At 40.8% G+C, this 22,652-nt stretch overlaps 1 protein-coding gene across 1 annotated transcript in view; it reads left to right on the top strand.

Annotated features, from left to right (window-relative positions):
- Nucleotides 1-22,652, top strand: part of Atg2b (autophagy related 2B) — a 73,891-nt gene that overhangs the window by 2,789 nt on the left and 48,450 nt on the right. Inside the window, 5 exon segments of the mRNA XM_028882075.2 lie at nucleotides 4,827-4,989; nucleotides 8,002-8,154; nucleotides 8,661-8,763; nucleotides 19,604-19,766; nucleotides 21,695-21,874. Coding sequence (XP_028737908.1) covers nucleotides 4,827-4,989; nucleotides 8,002-8,154; nucleotides 8,661-8,763; nucleotides 19,604-19,766; nucleotides 21,695-21,874 — 762 coding nt within the window.

The raw sequence follows: 22,652 nt of genomic DNA, 5'->3' as shown, positions 1-22,652 counted from the left end.
AGGGTAGCATATATTCCTAGCCATTTGTCAGCACATGGGTGGTTCGCATAGTTAGAACTTTTACTTTGCATAGGCAGAAGGTGCTTATCTCAGAAATACCTGGCAATAAGGAAGCCAGGAAGCTAGAGACTTCACTTTGGAGATCATGGACTCATGAAGAGCTTGAAGTGGAGGGGAGATAGAGAGTAAGAGTTTGGAACTGTGCCACAGCTGGAATGGCTGCCTTGCAGTTTTAGGAACTCCTGCTTCCTAGAAGTGGGCAAAAAAGGAAAGGGAGAGGTTCTGTCTGGGGAGTGAGTGGACTCACTCCTTTCCAACTGCCAAAGACTAGGAATTTATTCTAATTATCTAATTACATAATGAGGGAACTTAAAGAAGTTTGTTTCCATTTAATCAGTGTACACACACACACACACACACACACACACACACACACACACACACAACATGCCACAGCATGCCTGTGGAGTCTAGAGGTCATCTTGTAGGAATTGATTCTCTCCTTCCACCGTGTATGCTCTGGGGCTCCAACTCAGGTTGCAGTGGTTGGTGGCAGGTGCCTTTACTCACTGAACCATCTCTACTGTGTCTGTTGTAATTTTTTAAATGAAGGCTTTTTATAGCTTTAATATAGTTATGGAGTGTTTAGTATGTGACACTCTCAAGGACTGGATGATGGGATAGTGAAGTAAACAGTGATCTTTTTCTTACTTTTGTATTTTTGAAACGGGGTTTCTCTGTGTAACAGCCCTGGCTGTCCTGAAACTCACTTTGTAGACCAGGCTGGCCTTGAATTCACAGAGATCACCTGCCTCTGCCTCTTGAGTGTTGGGATTAAAGGTGTGGTCCACCATGCCAGGCTTGATCCTTTTCTCATGAGAACTTAGTATGTTTAGGAAGGTAGACAGCAATGAATTATTATTACCCTAGAGCCTTTTAATTTCACTTTAATAATTTTTTATTACTTTGGTACTTATATTTTATAGGTGTATGTGTGCATGTAATAAAAATTGACTTCAGTTCAAGAAGCACTAATTTGCAATTATTTGCCAAATGCTACAGTAGAGACTAGAGTATGACATTCTTTTTTTCTGACTGTATGCATGAAACTCACTGGTGAAAATCGAAAGCAGAATGGCTTTAAAAAGAAGAGAATCTCTTCATAGTTAGTTCAAGTGGCTCCACTGTCAGCTCTAGAACCACTGAATCTCATAGGACCGCTCCTGAGGACTAGCAAAGAGAATGTCATCTGAGTCAGTGTGACCAAGCAGCTTGAGAATTTTCTCATGCTGGTATAATAACTTCAAATTTTCACAGGAGTGAATTTCAGAGTTCCTTATCAATGTACAGGGGATTTTTGCCAAGTACAGAGAAGTCTGTTTAAGTGTAAGCTATTTACTTATCTCACACTTAGAGAAATTGTACTGTAGCTTAATGGGTCCAGTGTAAATTCTTGAACTATTGACTCTATCCAGAACTCCTGTTTTCTTTTGGTTATACCCTTCAATACTGTAATACAGCTTTCAAGCCACTATATTTAGGATGTTAATGTATCTACAAAATGTAAAACATAATAGCAGGAAGACTTACTGGACAGTTACTAGAGGCAGTGGATTGGTGGTGAGATAGAAAAGGTTATTAGCTTGCTGAAAAAGTAATTGTAGTTTTGGATTTTTGCAATTTGCTGTTTGATAATGGAGTAATGCACTCCTCCTCCTCCCCCCGAGACAGGGTTTCTCTGTGTAGTTTTGGTGCCTGTCCTGGAACTCGCTTTGTAGACCAGGCTGGCCTTGAACTCAACAGAGATCGGCCTGCCTCTGCCTCCCAAGTGCTGGGATTAAAGGCGTGCGCCACCACTGCCTGGCAGAGTAATTCATTCTTCTTAAATGTGGTTATGTTCTACTCATTTCAGTGCTCCTTCTTTTTTTGTGTATTTTTTTGAGACATGGTCTTTGTAGCCTTGACAGGCCTGGAACTAAGTAGACCAGACTGGCCTTGAATTCACAGATAATCCACCTGCTTCTGCCTCCTGAGTGCAGGGATAAAAGGCATGAGCTGCCACACCTGGCTCAGTGTATATTTTTTGCTTTAATTTCTTGTTAATGACTCCTGCTGCTTATTTTATTGTTTTATGCTATGTCGTTGGTGTTAGACAAAAAGCAAATTCTAGTGACTTTTTTTTTATCTAAATTCAAAATGGGTTGTAAATCAGTGACAGCTCACAGTGTTTAGGCATCTGGCCTGGGAAACTCTAGTGAACACACCGCAGCAATGGTCCAAGACATTGTACAAAATAGACAGAGCCTTGAAGATGAGGAGCTCAGTGGCTGTCTGTCTACAGGAGAAGGTACCAGTAACTCAATGTGAACCAGTCAGTGGCCATTTAGCATTTGGAGCAAATTGGAAAGGTGAAAAAGCCACTAAGTGGTGCCTCATGAACTGACCAAAACCTTTTAAGTTCCCCTTTTTGTACTGTCGTCCTCTTTTGTCCTGCACAACAACAAACCTGTGTCCACTGGATTGTGACATGCCATGAAAAGTGGATTGTATGTGACAGCCTGTGATGACACATCAGTGGCTGGATGGGGAAGATGCTCCATAGCACTTCCTAAAGCCAAACTTGCACCAAAAATGTGGTGGTCACTGCTTGGTGTCTGGGTTCTGAGTCCTGGTGAAGCCCTGACATCTGAGGAGTGTGCCCAGCAAACCTATGAGACACACCCAAACCTGAAGTGCCTACAGCTGGCATTGGTCAGCAGAAAGGACCCAGTTCTCCATGCCGACATCCGACTGCACATTATACAACCAGCGTTTTCAAAAGCTGAACACATTGGACTCTGGAGTTTGCCTTGCCTGACCTCTCACAGCTGATGGCCACTTCTTCAAGCATTTCAGGAAACTCTTTGCTTGCACTACCAGCAGGGTGCAGAGGCTGCTCTCCAAGAGTCCTTGAATCATGCAGCAGAGACTGAAAAAGTACTTACTTTTGTATGTATGTGTGTGCAGTTGGCTTGTGCATGTCATGTTATACATGTGGCCGTCAGAGGACAAGTCGGCTGTCCCACTGGAAGGGTACATGAGTGTGCTGTGGCATACATGTGGAGGGCAGAGGACAGTTTAGGGTAGTGAGTTCTCTCCTTGGCCTTGGGATCAAACTCAAATGGTCAGGCTTTACTTACTGGCCTTGCAGTTCCTTTCCCACCAACCTGATAGAAGAGAAGGGAGGAGGAGGAGGAAGGAGAATGTTTCATGTATTGAGATTTGAGCGGCTGTATGGCAGTCAGAGACTTCAGGAGGTCGTGGGATTAGAGGATTGGCATTGATAACTAATGGGAGCTGTCAGTGTGAGTGGTGACTAAAGGAAGGACAGACAACTGTGCAGAGTGTGTGCAGTGTGGAGGGTGGGTAGAGAAACCAAGGCAGAGGATAACATTTACATGAGCAGTATTTTAAGTGGGAATGGATTGGAAAGATGGTGACATGTCCCGGAAGCCATGGGAAGTTAGGATTGGAAAAAGTAGGGGAGTCCTAGGGGCTAGGGTGGGATGACGATTCACTAGTTGAGAACGGCGGTGGGGGGAGCTGGGAAAGAAGCTCACTTGGTAAAGTGCTCAACATGAAAGCGTGAGGACTGGAGTTTGGATATTTAGCAACTTGTAGGAAGCTGGGTACCATGACACTGTGTGGAGCTGGAGACAAGTGGATTCCTAGAGCTGCCTGCCCAGCTAGTCTAGCACAAGCACTGAGTTCTAGATCCAGTGGGAGACCTTGTCTCTAAAGGTGGGGAGTGACTGAGGAAGGCAGGAGGATGCCTGCCTTTGACCTCTGGCCTTACAGGTGCCCTCAGACACAATGGGCACATGCTTCTGTGTGTTCCCCAGTGAGAACACAGCACAGGCACTTCACACACATATGTGCAAATACTCTCCACCAAATAATCATAATAAATAAGTGTAAATTTATTGGTTTAAAATTTTAATAAAAAAATCCTTGCTACCTTTAATCCTGACACTTGGGAGGCAGAGGCAGGCAGATCTCTTGAGTTTGAGGCCAGCCTGGTCTATAAAGAAAGTTCCAGGACATCCAGGGCTGTTACATGGAGGAACCCTGTCTTGAAAAACTTTTAAAAAAAGAATCCTTGCTTATACATTCTTGGAAAGTCTTTAGGGTTCAGACAAACCTCCAGAGGAAAGCTTTTCTATTAGTCAGGAATCTCTAGAAGAACAGAAGTGATAAAATGAATCTATGTGTGTGTGTGTGTGTGTGTATATATATATATATATATATATATATATATATATATATATATATATATATGGGATTTATTAGAGTTGCTTACAGCCTGTGGTCTAGCTAGTCCAACAATGGCTGTCTACCAATGGAAAGTTAGAAAATCCAGTGTTATTCAGCACAAGGCTGGATGTCTCAGCTAGTCTTCAGTATACACTGGGGTCCTGAGAACTAGGCTCTATTAGTGCTCACAGTGAGAGTGAGGACTAGCAGGCAAGGAGGAAAAGCTTCCTCCTTCCATGTCCTTTGCATGTGCTGTCAGAAGAAGGTGTGTCTGTGGAGGCCAGAAAGGTGTTGGATCCCCTGGAACTGGAGTTCCAGATGGTTGTGAGCTGCCCTGTGGGTCCTGGAAACCAACCCTGGTCCTCTGGAACAGCAGCCAGTGCCCTTACTGCTGAACCTTTCTCCAGCCTGCTGTGGCTTTGTTAAGTCTCCAGGGCTCAGTACATTTGTGAGCATATTCAAAACATTGAAACAGTTGACATTCTGTGTTTTTATTTGTGCGATTTCAGAACGGACTTGGTTTTTCTCTCTAGTGTCTCAATGAAATCCTGGAGTCAGCAGACGCACCTTTAGAAGTCACCGAAGGATTCATTCAGTCAATTTCCCTGTCGGTTCCATGGGGCTCCTTGCTGCAGGATAATTGTGCACTGGAAGTGAGAGGGCTAGAGATGGTCTTCCGTCCTAGACCTCGTGTAGGTAGGTGTGTTACACAGGCCTGTTCTGTTTGTTTCAGCCTTGACCCCAGGAAGGCTGGAAAGTCAACCCAACTGTAAAACATTGAGCATTGGATTTATGACTTTGAACTGGATTTGTGAAATTGTTCATTTGATAAAATCAGAAGGTTTAGCACTTTGTAAGATGTTTGTGAGTATACCTTTAGAGCGGTTCCCTCCTTATTCATACTACAGAACACTAATGTATAGATAATATGCCATTATTTCCAGTTATCTGAAGTGACTTCTATTTTAAAGATTAAAAATACTGTTTTTGTATTAAATATTAAATAAAAAATATTAAAGTTTTTGTAATTTTAAATTATGTATAAGTGAGGGAGGCAGTTGGGTATGTGTGCACATGAGTGTATGTGCCTGTGGAGGTCAGAAGCATCAGATCCCCCTGGAACTAGAGTTACAAGCAGTTGTGAGCTACCTGATGTGGGTGCTGGGAACCGAACTCAGGTCCTCCGTAAGAGTAATACAGGCTCTTAACTGCTGACCTCTCCAGCCTCCAGGACTGGATTGAAGGGACTTTCATCAGTGAAATCTGAAACAACTAGAGTGTTGAAGAATAATGACAGTAAGTGACCAGAACACTAAATTTAAACTTACCACATCTACAGGGTGATGGTGCACGCCTTTAATCCTAGCACTTGGGAGGTAGAGCCTGGTGGATCTCTGTGAGTTCGAGGTCAGCCTGGTTGACAGAGTGAGTTCCAGGACAGCCAGGGCTATACAGTGAAACTCTGTCTCAAAAAAACCAACCCCCCCACCAAAAACAAACAAACAAACAAAAACCTACCACTAACCAACAAAAATACTTCACCACATCCATGTTGATAATAGTTCTGTAAGGTAGGCTTGGATAAGGGGATGTGCTTCTCAATTATAGAATGTAACCCAGAAAAATAGATAGAAATGATCAGTCTAGGTAAATGCCGTGTAGATATGTGTGTATATATAACCCAAGTATTTGCCTGGAAAACGAAAGTTTACATGATACTTCATAGAGCTATAGTGATCTATTTTGAAAATAGAAATGCTCTAAATATTTCATTTATTTATTAGTATTTATTTTACTTTGTGGCAGTCTCACTATGCAGCCCAGGCTGGCCCTGAGCCCATGATCTTCCTGCCTCAGCCTCCTGAGTGTTGGAATTATAGAGGTATTTCATCATACCTGGAAGCAATCTGATATTTGTGTGTGTGTGCATGAATTTTAAAGCCAGAGAACATCCTCTGGAGTTGTTTTTAGATTCTGGGTACCTTATGTTTTGGAGACAGGGTCTGTTTGTTAGTCTGGACTTACGTAGGCGAGGCTGGCAGGCCAGAGAGTTCCAGGGGTCTGCATGTTTCTAGTCCTTCGCACAGGGATCACCGTATTACATTTTTTTTTTTTTTTTTTTTTTTTTAATGCACAGACTTAGGTCCTCAAGCTTGCAAAGCAAGAACTTTACTGACTGAACCTATCATCCCAGCTCCCTGATAATTTAATTTATAAGAACATTGTATCTAGCCAGGTACAGCAACACATACATACCTGTGATTCCAGCTGTGATGCAAATTTGAGGCTACTTGAGTACATAAGATTCTATCTTAAAACCCAAATGACAACAAAAATGATTTTATCATCATCATCATTGTTGTTGTTGTTATTATTATTATTATTAGGGGTTTTTTTTTTTTGATTTTTCGAGACAGGGTTTCTCTGTGTAGCTTTGTGCCTTTCCTGGGACTCACTTGATAGCCCAGGCTGGCCTCGAACTCACAGAGATCCGCCTGGCTCTGCCTCCCGAGTGCTGGGATTAAAGGCGTGCGCCACCACCGCCCGGCTATTATTAGGGTTTTTTAAAAGCAGGATCTCATTATGTAGGTTTGGCTGTTCTGGAACTCTCCTTAGTGTTGGGATTAAAGGCCTGTGCCACCAATCCTGGCTCTAATTCCATCTTTTTTTTTTTTTCCTTTTTCTTTTTTTTTCTTTTTGGTTTTTTTGAGACAGGGTTTCTCTGTGTAACTTTGCACCTTTCCTGGAACTCACTCTGTAGCCCAGGCTGGCCTCGAACTTACTGAGATCCACCTACCTCTGCCTCCTGAGTGCTGGGATTAAAGGTGTGCACCACCACCGCCCGGCTCTGATTATCTTTTAACCATGGTGGGTAATACTCCCTTTGGAAGTTGAGCTTTGGAATATTTTCCCCTTTAAAACAGCCTATTAAAAGGGCCTTTAGTTCCATTTGGAAGGCAGTAATTGTAGTAATGTGTCAGTTTGCTCTGAGCTGTGTAAGGAAGGTAGGATTTCCTCAGCAGGAGAAGTCTGGGAAGAGTTCTTAGGGTTCCTGTGTCCAGTCCTCTGGGGACACCCTTTTAGTCCACCTGTATTTGGACTGACTCTACAGCTGGTGTTATCTGCTGCTGCTGGATTTCCTGGTGATACCTCTGTATTCATCCTTGGCAGTCATCTTTCATCTCTCCTAATGTGTGGTAAACTATCTTAAGTGCATAGCTCATAATTTATTTTTCTATTTCTGTAGTTGGTTAGCAGACTTCAGCTCCCAGTCCCAATTAGCGCCACCTGTTTTCATGAAATACCCACGCTGTTGGTTTACTCTCTGTACTTGCTTTGGCCCTCAGGGAGCTGCACAAGTGTGACAGAGCACATAGCTCACATAATACCCACTGCCTGACCCTTTCCAGAGGATGATGGTTGGCGCCTGCTCTGTGCTGTCCAGCATGGTGCTGTATGCCTGCTAGGTTTTTGTTGAATGAATATTTGAATTAAAATTGGATAAAAATAAAACCTGAAATAACAATATGTTGCAGAATTTTATATCCTGTATTTTTATTGTTGTTCTGTTATTGTAAGGTGGTTCTTAAATGTCCAGTGTAATTTCTCACAGGTAACATCATAACGTTGAAAAATACCATAAACATAATATTTTAAGAAGTGCCATTAATATAACAGATTATTTAGGTTTATTTGTACTTTCTGCAGCAACTGGGTCTGAGCCTATGTATTGGTCCAGCTTCATGACCAGCAGTATGCAGCTGGCAAAGGAGTGTCTTAGCCAGAAGCTGACAGATGAGCAAGGAGAAGCATCCCAGCCTTTTGAAGGTCTGGAAAAGTTTGCAGAAACCATCGAAACAGGTTTGCATCCTGAAGCATCTTCCCAGCCCAGGCTCTGTGTGCTGCTCTGGGGCCTGAGACCATTCTGTTGTGGTGATTTTAAAAGGATTACTGTTTTCACTTCAGTACTTCAGAACCCAGGCTGTTTTAAACATTCCATTCAGTTTGATTGCATACTTGCGTTCCTGGGTTTCCTTGTTTAGTTTTTTATGCTTGTAGGAGGATCAGACTAGAAAGCTATGGTGTCCCAAGTGTCTGTGTGATATAACTTTAGGGCATGCTTATGGGGCACAGTGTGTTTTACAAAATTCAGACTCCGGGGATTTAAAAGGAAAGAAATCTGCCTTTGTAATTTTCTTATCAAACTAGGAATGATTTCTTTACTGAGAGTAGATGGGTAAGCAGCAGTGACGAAGCACTTGCCCAGCATGAAGGAGGCGCCCCGGCCTGGTCCCCAGGAGGTGGGGTGGAGACAGGTTCTTACTTTATACTGCGACTTTCCCTTGATGATTCCTTGTTTGTTCTAGTACTAAGAAGAGTGAAAGTCACTTTTATAGACACTGTGTTAAGAATTGAACATGTGCCAGAAAATTCCAAAACTGGAGCTGCACTTGAAATCCGAGTAGAGAGGTAAGATTTTTTTGTCTGGAAACTCATGACCTCACTTTGATTCTGACATTACACTTCGACAAGGGGCGATACTAAATTAATATATTGCATACTTTCAGAGTAAAGTACTGCTCTCTGAGTTATCCTCTCATCCCGTTACTGAAACTGTAAGCACCAGTTAGTGTGTAATTATATCCAGTGCTGTGTTGAGCTTGCCTGAGCAGTTTTCTTAGTTAATTTGAGTGCCACTGTGTTGAGGGAGGTGCTTTCACAGAGTGTCCACTATTCCCATGTGTGCAGTGCAGTGTTTGGGTGCATTTGGTAATGTGAAAGACTCAATTCATGGTGCTGGGTTTGGGTATTTCTTTAGTGAAAAAGGATGATGATGGTGTTTGTTTTTAGGATTTTGTGAGGATGTTTTTAAGGTTAAATATCTAATTTATTTAAGTCAAACATGTTGTGTAGATGTAACCAATCCAATAAGAAACACAGAGCCAATGTAAAAGAGAAAGCCGAGAGGTCAGAGCTCAGAGATAAAATCTTACCTCCTGCAGTGCTCCTAACTTCCCCGAGAGAGAGCTCTTCCTGTTTGTCTGTGTTTAAATAGTCTTTCTGTTCTGCCTTCTCATTGGTTCTAAACCCAACCACATGACTGCCTCATCACTGCCTGTAAGTACCGCCCTCCAGGTCTTAAAGGCGTATGTCTCCAATACTGGCTGTATCCCTGAACACACAGAAATCTACCTAACTCTTCTAACCACCACGCTCTTGCTATGGCTCTAATAGCTCTGACCCCAGGGCAACTTTATTAACATAAAATTAAAATTACATTTCAGTACAAATAAAATATCACCATATTTCCCCTTTTCTATTTTAATAAAAAGAAAAAAGGCAAAAGGTTATAACTAACAAAAGAAAAACTATATACAAAAGTACAATAACTATATACAAGTAACAAATACCTAAACGATGTCTAGTCCATTTGTATTTGACAAATCAGAGAAAATAATTCCCTTATCTATCCTATTTTAGTAAGTCCAAAATGTATCTAATTCACTTTCTATCCTAATTAATCTTCAACTATAACTAACTAATCTTCAACTCCCTCAGAGACCCAAGAAGGAAATAATATTAGCTAACAAAAATAAAAACAGGAAGTGCACAAAAGCAACTTCCAAAATTTTGTGAGTTGACAGAAACAGCCAGCTGCCTGGACAGTCACCTGAGGTTTCTCTGTAGTGTTGGGGCATCATCTTCAGCCTATAGGCTTAGCGTATCTGACAGACTCATTTGTGAAGTAGGTTGTACACAAGGTGAACAGTTCAACCTCACATTGGGTGAGAGCAGTCCATGTACCAGAAACACCTGAATTCCACTAGTGTCATGTCATGATTCAGGATTTTAAATTCTGGAAATTGTTGATGGTTTTTGAATTCAGCTGTCCATTCTTCTTGGCTGTGTATATATGGCTTCATCTCAGCATCCCCTTCTTCTCCACATCCCTCTATTAAATGCCAGTCTACTGTTGAGAGGCGTGAGCTTTCAGTTGCTGTTCCATTGCACAACAGAAGCCATCGGTCCACTGCCTGTTCAGCTGCCTTTGAAGAAAAGGATACTGTACCTTTTCCGGATTGTGAAGGCCACTTCAGGGATAGTGCCATATTGTCCTGGCCTCAGAAGATGCCTTTTGATAAAGCCATAACCACACTTGTTTTGGCAGGAATCGGTAGTCCTTTTGTTTCGTGTTCTGTCTGTCCATTTTTTCCTGTTGATTTGAGGATACTTTGTTGTCCAGTGGCTAACTTTTGCCACAATGAAAATTAACTCCATATGCAGTTTCTTCAATGCCCATATTTTCTCTGAAGTAGATTGGTACTGCCAGGAGCCGACATGTCTCAAAAAAGAAAATTTTCTAAGTTATTAAAACATTTTAAATGCCATATTCTGTAGATCTCTGAAGGGTTTGAAGATGACCTGTCTAAAATACATCTGCTCAATTTTTAAAACATATCTAATATGACTACAATTTCTATTGTAATGTCTAACTACTAACTTTCATTTCTTTATATCCTAATAGTTGGTAATAATGTAAAGTATTTAAAACTAGTAATTATCTTTTTCTTTTCTTTTCTTTCTTTCTTTCTTTCTTTCTTTTTTTTTTAAACAAGAACCTTAAATCTAATCTCCTTTGCTTAGCCTTTTTCCTAACCCTTGACAACAACTTGTAACCTACCCCCCTAAATAATGAAAATTATCCCAGACCCAAAACCCGTTAAAAAGAACCAAAAAAAAACTACCCGCCCCACACCACCTCTTTGGGAATGTGGGCGTCGTATTCTTAAAATTGCTTGCTGCTGGGTATGGGCGAAGTTATCTTTATCCTGAAAGAAAAATTTTAGGTTAATTGTCAAATTCTAGGAAAGGTAACTATATCCTTCATTATTATCCAGTCTGTGTATAATGCCAAAGTTCAGGGTTTATCTCAAGTCCTTATTCAAGTAGTGTTTGAGACTGGATCATCTCAGCTAGTCATCTCAAAATTGCTCTGAGCACCTTGTAGTTCAAAGCTGATCTGTAGATGATGTTTGTCAGTTCAGTGATATTATTATTGTCCACATGGAATTGTTGTTGTTGTGGGGCCCCACCTTCTTCCTGGAGACTTCAGTTGATGTTAGGCCTGGCAGTGATTTCCTGCAGAAAACTGATAAGAGACTCAAACACAAAGACATATATATGCAGCTAATTGAAGCCTTTTTTTCTAGAATTAGTTAGTACTCTATATGACCATTCATATCTTAACAAAGTTTAAAATGTATATATATATATATATATATATATATATATATATATATATATCAATCTTGTAAATTTTGATATAAAATTTATACTTTAAGAAAAGTTTAAAGAATCAGAATAGAATCAAAGAGTTGAGATTAGTAATAGAATAGTCCCTTAATTAATTTGGCTTTTGTCCTGTCCCATAGCAGAAAATGGCTCTTTCTGGCATGATACAGGGAGTTTGCATTTTCCTTTTAACAACATGCTTGAGTTTAAAGAAGGAGAGAGCCATTCTCCAACTCCAAAGTCAGCTTTAAATTTTAATTAAACTGGGACTATTAGAAGACCAATAGTGTTAAATCTTTAGAGAAAAGCAGAAACAAACATTTAAGAAGACATAAAATTTTTTAGATAATATATACCCATACACCGTTTCACTCTGTTTCCTGGGATTGATGATTGGTCCCTTTTCTTCAGTTGTCTCATTTGTCTTGTGTTCTTCAGATTCCTTAACCATCATTCTCCTAAAAGACAAAAACAAAAACCTTTCCCCAAGACTAATTTTGGGGATGTTCCTTTTTGGCAAGTTATTATCTGATTAAATGAAAAGACATGTGTTACTGGTACAAGTTAGTTTAAATTGGATGTTCATGCTGGTTGATGAACTATCACCTCCTCTAATTAAGAGGTCTCTCTTGTTCAAATCGAACCTTTATCAATTTTGATGGTACCCACAGCTTATCTTCTCCTGTAGAAACAAAAGCAAAACCTCGTCCCCAACGTAATACATACCCTGGTTTCCATTCTGAGGTGAGCACATCCTTAAAGTATATAGGCTGATGTAATTCTGTAGTTTTTTCTATTATCCAATGTCTCTCTGCAGCTGTTGTTCCTTTCTCATTGGCATTCAGAAAATTCAAAGTTAATAAAGCATTATGCAGTCTATTTCTGGGGGTTTTTGTTACTCCTTTCTGTTTATTTAGCATATCCTTTAGAGTTCTGTTTGATCTTTCTATAACTGCTTGACCTGTAGGATTATGTGGTATACCTGTAATATGCTTTATATTGTAATAAGCAAAAAACTGTTTCATTTTAACAGAGACATATGATGGAGCATTGTCATTTTTGCATTTGTGCAGGTATACCCATGATGGCCATAACTTCTAGCAAATGAGTGATTACAGAATCAGCTTTTTCAGAACTCAGAGCAGTTGCCCATTGAAATCCTGAATAAGTATCGATGGTGTGGTGTACATATTTCAATTTTCCAAATTCTGCAAAGTGAAACACATCCATCTGCCAGATTTCATTCCTCTGAGTACCCTTTGGGTTACATCCTGCTGGTAATGGCGTTTGATTATAGAAGGAACAAGTAGGACATTTCTTTACTATTTCTTTGGCTTGTTGCCAGGTTATGGAAAAATCCTTTTTTTAAACCTTTACTATTGACATGATGTTTTTTATGAAATTCTGAGGCCTCCAGCACATTTCCTATCAATAATTTATCAATCTCATCATTGCCTTGTGCTAAAGGGCCTGGCAGACCAGTATGAGATCGGATGTGAGTTATATATAAAGGATGACTCCTTTTCCTGATTGTATCTTGTAATTGAATAAATAGTGAAGTTAATTCTGAAGCATCAGGGATAAATTCTGCAGTCTCAATATGTAACACCACTCTTTCAGCATACTGAGAGTCAGTTACTATGTTGAGAGGTTCTGAAAAATCCATTAATACCAACAGAATAGCATACAATTCTGATTTTTGCACTGAATTATAAGGACTTTGTACCACTTTACTTAAATTTTCTGATTTGTAACCTGCCTTTCCTTGTTTATTGGCATCTGTATAAAATGTACGAACTCCAGATATGGGTTTTTGCCGTACAATTCGAGGCAAGATCCAATCAGCTCTCTTTATAAAATCAATTCTGTTGCTTTTGGGATATTTGCTGTTAATTTCTCCCAAAAAAATTACTGCAAGCTCTTTGCCAAGGTTCACTTTCTGTCCATAATTTTTCAATGTCCTCCTTAGTTAAAGGTACGACAATTTCTGCTGGGTCTATTCCTGCTAATTGACGAAGTCTCAATTTTCCTTTCCAAATCAAGTCAGAGATTTTTTCCCCATAAGTTTTTAATTTTTTATTTGGTTTATTTGGTAAAAATATCCATTCCAATATAATATCTTCCCTCTGCATTAATATTCCAGTAGGGGAATGCCTAGAAGGTAAAACAACCAAAATGCAATCCAGCTTTGGATCAATACGATCCACGTGCCCTTCATGTACTTTCTTTTCTACCAAGGCCAATTCTTTCTCAGCTTCAGGTGATAATTCTCTTGGACTATTTAAGTCCTTGTCACCTTCTAAGGTTTTGAACAAATTAGTCAGTTCATCATTTTTTACCCCAACAATAGTTCGTAGATGAGAAATATCTCCAAATAATCTTTGAAAGTCATTAAGAGTCTGTAGTCTATCTCTTCCGAATTTGCACCTTTTGGGGTCTAATTTTTTGTAGCTCTATTTTATATCCTAAATAATTAATAGAATCTCCTCTTTGTATCTTTTCAGGAGCAATTTGTAATCCCCAGCAAGGCAAAATTTTCTGTACTTCTTCAAACATTCTTTCTAAAGTATCTGCATTTGAGTCAGCTAGTAAAATATCATCCATATAATGATAAATTATAGATTTAGGAAATTTTTTACGTATCACTTCCAATGGCTGTTGTACAAAATATTGGCACAGAGTTGGGCTATTTAACATTCCCTGTGGGAGGACCCTCCATTGAAATCTTTTTTTTTTTCTCTTTTTTTTTTTTTTTTGGTTTTTCGAGACAGGGTTTCTCTGTGTAGCTTTGCGCCTTTCCTGGGACTCACTTGGTAGCCCAGGCTGGCCTCGAACTCACGGAGATCCGCCTGGCTCTGCCTCCCGAGTGCTGGGATTAAAGGCGTGCGCCACCACCGCCCGGCTCCATTGAAATCTTTTAACCGGTTGAGAATTATTATAAGTAGGCACTATGAAAGCAAATCTTTCTTTGTCTTTTTCTTGTAAGGGTATTGAAAAGAAACAGTCTTTTAAATCAATAACTATGAGAGGCCATCCTTTTGGTAACAGAGTAGGCAAAGGAATTCCAGATTGTAGAGAGCCCATTGGCTGAATTACTTTGTTAATTGCTCTAAGGTCTGTTACCATTCTCCATTTACCAGATTTCTTTTTAATAACAAATACAGGAGAATTCCAAGGGCTGGTTGACTGTTCAATATGCTGAGCATTTAGCTGTTCTTCTACCAGCTCTTCTAAAGCCTGGAGTTTCTCTGTTGTTAAAGGCCATTGCTGAACCCATACAGGCTTGTCTGTTAACCATTTTAAAGGTAGAGCTGTTGTTATTTTTGGAAGATTATCAGTTGTTGTGCCCTGTTCTTGTATAATATGGATGGCTGGTGACCACTCAAAATAATGCCTTCTAATATTTCTCTCAGAAACATGTGCTAGTTTATGATTTGTTTCTGAGATTGGAGGGATTTTAATCTGAGTATTCCATTGTTGCAGCAAGTCTCGACCCCACAGGTTCATAGCTATGTTAGCCACATATGGTTTTAATTTTCCTCTCTGTCCTTCTGGACCTATACATTCCAGCCATCTTGCACTCTGTTTCACCTGAGATAATGTCCCAATTCCTAACAGTTGAACGTTTACCTCCTGAAGAGGCCAAGCTGGATGCCAAAATTCTGGTGCAATTATGGTAATGTCTGCACCTGTGTCTACCAGACCAGACAACAAAACACCATTTATTTTTATCGTTAATTTTGGTCTTTGTTCATTAATAGAAGTTTGCCAAAAAATTTTCTTTATGTTTTCTCCTGAATTTTCTATTCTCTCTTTTTCATCATCCTGACCAGCATGATTTATTCCAATAGTCATTTGATTATTTAATCGCTCAGAGCAGGGATTTCCTCTACAGCTGCAGGAAAGGTTTGAACTGGTTTTGCTATGGGGGCCTGCATGAGGCCCCTCCGGGAGTTTCCCGAAAACTGAGGCAAAGGATTACCCTGTCTGTCCTTTGTCGATCTACATTCATTGGTCCAGTGTTTTCCCTTACCACACCTTCTGCATACTCCAGAAGGAAGGGGCATTCTGTTGCCACTGTTCCTTGAAGAAACATTGCTTCTAGGAATGACCTGTTTACAGTCCCTTTTAAAATGTCCTTGCTTTCCACACCCAAAACATCTAACACTCCTCAAACCTTTTGAAATTACTTCTCCTACCCACGTATCATCATGCTCATCAACCTCAACATTAATTGTTTCTCTAATCCAATCTTCCAAAGGTGCAGATCTTGCCTTTAACGGCCTGATTATTCTTTTTCATGCTGCATTCGCATTCTCAAATGCCAAAGCTTCAATTATTGCCTTACTAGCTTCTGATCCTGAGACCATTCTGTTTACTGCTGAAGCCAGTCTTTCTAAAAAATCTGTGAAAGATTCTTTTGGGCCTTGCATAACCTTTGTGAATGACTCAGGTTTTTTTCCTTGTTCCTCAACTCTGTCCCATGCATTCAAGGCTGCCATTCGACATAAAATTAGGGTTTGAACATCATATAAACATTGTGTTTGTATTGAAGCATATTGGCCTTCTCCAATAAGCTGATCCTGACAAACTTGTATTCCTTTATCCCTCCATTGGTTTTCTACGTTTCTAGCTTCCTCCTTAAACCACGTTAGAAACTGAAGTCTCTGGCTGGGTTCCAGAACAGCTTGTGCAAGGTCCCGCCAGTCCTGTGGTATAATCCTATTATATGTTGACCAAGAGTTTAACATTTGCTTTACATATGGGGAATGCATGCCATAAGATACTATTGCCTCCTTAAACCTTTTAAAATCCATCAGTTCAATTGGAGCCCAGATATTTTGTGTAGCCATTTGATCAGGCATCTTCTGTACGGTTACAGGATAAATTAAGGGTGACTGTGTGAAAACAGGCTTTCTTTCTGTAACCTTATAATCCAAACTTGAACCAACTTCACTGTTAATTTCTTCTGTCTGAATTTTTACAGGTTTAACAGGTTTTTCTAAAGCTGTTATCCTGGCACTTAAATCGACTATCTTTTTAAATAGTAAAATGAGAATAAGCATGGTGATAAATTGCATAATTCCCATAATACTAATCTTTTCATATAGTTGTTCCATTGTCAGACTGCCTAAAATTTCAAACAAAACCCATTCTTCCAATGTACACAGGAAACCCATTTTTTTTAAATGTGGAAAAAAAATTTGTCTTTTAAATAGTTTCCTTTATGACTTACCAAATCTGCGTAGAACAGTAGAAATCCCAGCGAATTTCAAAAGAGCCACCTAGTGTCCTAGGTGTGAATCCAGAGAGAGAGAGAGAGAGAGAGAGAGAGAGAGAGAGAGAGAGAGAGAGAGAGAGAGAGAGAGAGAAACAGAGAGAAAGCAAGAGAGAAAGCGAAAGCGAAAGTGAAAGTGAAAGCGTAGCTGGCTAAAGCTTAAATCCAGCCACTTGTTCCCTCTTGAGCCGAGTCAAGGCTTGGCTTTACAGGCAGGGGCCCTGTTTAGCAGGGCAGGCCTGAGCTGTTTGTAGCACTGGCTTTAAGCAAGCAGCTCACAGTCCGGCCTGAGGCCAAGCAGACCTTGGGCAGGGGCTAGGGAGCTGGCTGCTCCGGCTAGGGAGCCGACTGCTCGGGCTAGGGAGCCGGCCCCAAGCAGTTTTTAATGGATTCTTGTCACGTTGGGCGCCAGATGTAGATGTAACCAATCCAATAAGAAACACAGAGCCAATGTAAAAGAGAAAGCCGAGAGGTCAGAGCTCAGAGATAAAATCTTACCTCCTGCAGTGCTCCTAACTTCCCCGAGAGAGAGCTACTTCCTGTTTGTCTGTGTTTAAATAGTCTTTCTGTTCTGCCTTCTCATTGGTTCTAAACCCAACCACATGACTGCCTCATCACTGCCTGTAAGTACCGCCCTCCAGGTCTTAAAGGCGTATGTCTCCAATACTGGCTGTATCCCTGAACACACAGAAATCTACCTAACTCTTCTAACCACCACGCTCTTGCTATGGCTCTAATAGCTCTGACCCCAGGGCAACTTTATTAACATAAAATTAAAATTACATTTCAGTACAAATAAAATATCACCATAATGTTGCTTTTATTTTTTATGTCTATTCACTGGAGTTCTAACACAGTATTGATTTGAGGTAGTTATTGCTTAGCCACAGCCTTGTTATATGGCCTCCCAACAGAAATGTACGTGGTTCAGTGGCTAAAAGCATTTCCTGCTCTTTCAGAGGACCTGAGTTCAGTTCCCAGCACTCATGTTGAGCAGTTCACAGTGGCCTACAGCTCCAGTTCCATGGGATCCAGTGCCCTCTTCTATCCCTGCTGGGCACCTGCATACATGTGGCATGCACTCACAGATACAATACCCATACACATAAATGAAAATTAGAAAACAATATACAACTGGGCGGTGGTGGCGCACGCCTTTAATCCCAGCACTCAGGAGGCAGAGCCAGGTGGTTCTCTGTGAGTTCAAGGCCAGCATGGTCTACAGTGAGATCCAGGACAGGCACCAAAACTACACAGAGAAACCCTGTCTTGAAAAACCAACCAACCAAGCAAACAAACAAAAAAAACCAATGTACATTGACTACCAAAGACCCTTTATGTGTGCATCTATTTGAGGCCTTTCCCAAGGTTTGTACAGATATTTTTGTGGTTTCAGTCTTTAACAAAGATAAACCCATGAGTAAAATAGTTGTTGTTACAGACCGTTGGAGTTAGGGTGCATTATATTGGGTGGTATAATAAAGCAGTGACATCCAATTAGAACCATGTTAAATATCTCATTAAACTGGAGGTAACTAACACAAGAATTCGCGACAAAGTTCTTCATAGTTCTGACTTGACAAATGGGGTCTTACTGTGGTTCTTGGCTGGTAATCCTAGCACTTGGGAAGAGGAGGGGGCAAGAGAAGGTTGGGAGGTTTGTGAGGGAGATAAGGATTGTCCCCTTAGGTTAACTTTATGAAGTTATTCATTTTTTCCCTGAAATTGAAGAGCCCTGTGAAGTTCTCTCTCTTTCTTTCTTTCTTTCTTTCTTTCTTTCTTTCTTTCTTTCTTTCTTTCTTTCTTTCTTTCTTTCTTTCCTTTTTTTTTTTTTGGTTTTTCGAGACAGGGTTTCTCTGTGTAGCTTTGTGCCTTTCCTGGAACTCGCTCTGTAGACCAGGCTGGCCTCAAACTCACAGAGATCCGCCTGCCTCTGCCTCCTGAGTGCTGGGATCAAAGGCGTGCACCACCACCACGTGGCCTAGTTCTCTTTGTTAGATTTTAGGTTCTGTCTTTGTGAAAATTTTACTTTACTTATTTAAATATTTAGTGCAGTGATACTGACATATGTTATAGACATCAAATGTTCTTATGTTAATTATAATAGTGAGTTTTATTATATTTTCATGCACGCACATAATGTGCTTTAACATGTGTGAGTGCGTGTGTGCATGTACACCCACACATAGACACACAGTTACACAATTATTCTCTGCTGTCTGTTCCCACTCTTTCTAATCCCCCTTTTTCTTTTTTTCTTTTCTTTTTCAAAACAGGGTTTCCCTCTAGCTTTGGATCCTGTCCTGGAACTCATTCTGTAGACTATGCTGGCCTCCTGAGTTCTTGGATTAAAGGTGTGTGCCACCACCACTGGCCTAATCAATCTTTTTATTCCCAGTTAAATGTAATTCTTTTGCTAGGCAGTGGTGGTGCACACCTTTAATCCCAGCACAGTAGAGGCAGGCAGATTATCTGTGAGTTCAAGGCCAGCCTGGTATACAGAGAAGTTCCATGATATCCAGGGCTACACAGAGAAACCCTGTCTCAAAACAAAACAAACCAAAAGTCTTCTGAGACAGACTCTCATGTAGCTCAGACTGCCCTCGAACTCCTAGTCCTCCTGCCTCTACTTCTCTATGCTGGGCATAGTCTTAGGGGTGCCAGCACTGCTTCCTTTAAAAAACTGTTGCAAGTGTGTTTCCCTGGACTTGTGTCCAAACGTCACTTTGTACCTTTCAGAACCGTGTACTGTGATGAAACTGCTGACGAGTCCTCAGGAGTCAATGTGCATCAGCCCACAGCTTTTGCTCACAAATTGCTGCAGCTCTCTGGAGTGTCTCTCTTCTGGGATGAATTTTCTGCTTCAACAAAATCTTCCCCAGTGTGTTCAACTGCACCAGTGGTAAGAAAATTGAAACACAATCCCCCGGACAGTGGTGGAGGTGTTGTTCAGTTGGTAGAGGGCTAGCCTAGCATACATGAAGTCCTAGGTCTTATCACCACCCTTGAGAGGTAAGAGCGGGAGAATCAGAGATTCAAGGGCATCCTCAGATAGTGAGTTCAAGGCCAGCCAGGTATATGTATACACAGAGACTCTTGTCTCAAAATACCAAACAAAAAACCAGTCCAACAAAACAACCCAAAACATGGTCACGTTTTTTTGGAAGTTTTAAATAAAGACTTTCAACCAGGTATGGGAGTACAGCACTTGAGAAGCTGAGCAGGAGGGCAGCCTGGGCTACTAGTGAGTCTCTATCTAGGAAGAAAGAACCCAGGGAATGTTAAGTTTTCTTGAATACAGTATTCACTAATGAATCTCCCCATCTGGTTTAGCAAATCAGATGTTAATTTAAATATTCAGCTAATATAGCTGAGACCAGCCCCAAAGCCCTAAAGCTCTGCCTGGCCTGCTGGCCTGCTGCTCATTAGTTAATGGAGAAAGGTTTTCTACATATCTGTAGAATGAGGCGTTAACATCTGGGGGAGCTAATCCCAGTGGTCAAGCCTCTGGGCATGCTTGTGAGGATTCTCTAGATGAGGTGGACAGGGCTTCCCTCAATGTGGGTAATGTCATTCAGTGGGATGGGTCTCAGACCACATAAGGAAGAGAGACTGAGCTGGAGCCTGCCCTCTGACTGTGGGTGCGGTGTGAGCAGCTGGCCTCCTGCCGCCTTGCCTTCCCCACCCTGGTGGAATGTGTGCCTGCACCTGAGCCAGAAGAAACCCTCCCTTCCTTAAGGTGCTGCTTGCCAGGTACTTTGTCACAGCCACTAGAAAAGGGGCTCGTGCAGGGTCTCATCCCTTCACATGAAGGAGCGTGTCACCTTCCATGACTAATGGCTCTGTTAGTGAGTATTGTCATGGGAAGCATACCTTAGGTGTTTTCTGTTATCAAGAGTTCTTATTCTTGAGTTTGGATACATGGCTCAATGGTTAAGAGCACTGACTGACTGTTCTTCCAGAGGATCCAGGTTCAATTCCAGACACAGCAATCTGTAATTCCAGCTCTAACGGATCTGATGCCCTCTGCTGGCCTCCAGGGACACATGTCATGCACAGACATGGATGCCCGTAAAATACTCATACATAAAAAAATAATAAAATATTAAAAAAAACAAATAAAAAGGAATTGTTAATTCTTTATCAAGCATGGAATTCTTTTATAAGTTGGTAAATCTATAATTTGCCTTTTATATCACAAATCAGGTCTTTTTTTTTTTCTTTTATTATTTATTTATTTATTTATTTTTTTGAGACAGAGTCTCTCACTTTGTCACTGTGGCTCAGGGTGACTTCAAACTGGTGATCTCTTGTCTCAACCTCCCGAATGCTGGAATTACAGGCATTACTTCCATATTGGTTTGGTTTACACATTGTGTATTATTTGAACAGATAATGTGTATGTGCAGTGTGCACCAGCACACACACACACACACACACACACACACACACACACACACTTGTGTGTACTGTATTTGGGAGCATGTGTGTGGGGAGATTAGAGGACAACTTTGTGGAGTCAGTTCTTCCATCCTTAAGTGCATTGTGGGATCGGACTCAGGTCTCCAGGTTTGGGGCAAGTGCCTTTACCCACTGGGTCATCTTGCTGGCTCTGTGCTCTTTTCATAAAGTTTTTTTTGATGGCTTGTTTTTATTTCCAAGGTGCTGTACTAACATAGTACAGCCTCATTTTAGCCACAAGATAATGGTATGTCTAGTGTAATGATGCTGTTTTGCATGTCAAATCCAAAGATGACATTTATATACACCCTGACTCATTTATGCTGAAATATTTTAAATAGTTACTTTATTTTTATTACATTATTGTAGGAAACTGAGCCAAAGTTGTCACCTAGCTGGAACCCCAAAATTGTTTATGAGCCACACCCACAGCTAACTAGAACTTTACCAGAGATAGCACCCTCGGATCCAGTGCAGATTGGAGGGCTAGTGGGCAGGCTGGAGTTGAGTCTCACTCTGAAACAGAATGAAGTGCTTCCGGGAGCCAAGGTCAGTATTGTTTTGTTTTCTCTTCACAGTGGCTTAGTGCTTGATTGCTATGAGCTGTCTTGTGACTAAGTATCTATTCTTTTTACTCTCAATGGTCCAGCCCAGATTTTCCTTCCTGTTTTGCCAACTGCTCTCAGGTTAAGAAGTCCTCTACCAGGGCTTCCCTTGCTGCTTTCTGAGGAGGTCATTAATGGAGCAGATAGTGTAGCTAGCTGTAAATGCTGTAGGGACTGCCCTGCTGTGGCAACAGCCTTGGGAAACCAGCACATATGTGTCTTTGGGGAGTGCGTATGCCATTTCTTAAAGAAGCAAGTGCCATGAAAAAAGCTTTTGTGGTCTGTTTTGGCTGGATGTAGTCTTCTACATTCGTAAGCTTTGATTTCAATGCAGATAGAAAGTTTTGCGCACTGACTAGATTTGTGTAACTATTCTCTATGTTGCTTTTAGAGTTCTGCATATTAAGGGACAGAAGAATGAGTGGTAGTTTTGTGTGGTGGTGTTATATTTCAGTTTCAGACAGTATTGGGTAGTTGGAGATACTGTTATTCTTGCCTATACATTAATGTTTTTGCATACTAATTTGAGTATTTGTATATTTTCTTTAATGTAAATGAATATTATATGGGAAAAGTAAGTTCTGGAGATCAACACTGGGCAGCATAGAGCTTAGAAATGGCAACTCAGAATAGATGTAACAGGGCAGCATGGGGCAGCACACCAGGGTAGGCTTTAGTCTCTTCCAGCATTCCTTAAACCCGAGCCTTTCAGCTGTGAGTTC

The sequence above is a fragment of the Peromyscus leucopus genome, chromosome 14 (assembly GCF_004664715.2).
Source record: "Peromyscus leucopus breed LL Stock chromosome 14, UCI_PerLeu_2.1, whole genome shotgun sequence".
In the NCBI taxonomy this organism is placed as follows: domain Eukaryota; kingdom Metazoa; phylum Chordata; class Mammalia; order Rodentia; family Cricetidae; genus Peromyscus; species Peromyscus leucopus.
Note: the sequence above shows the minus strand (reverse complement) of the source record. Positions and strands in the feature narration are given on the sequence as shown.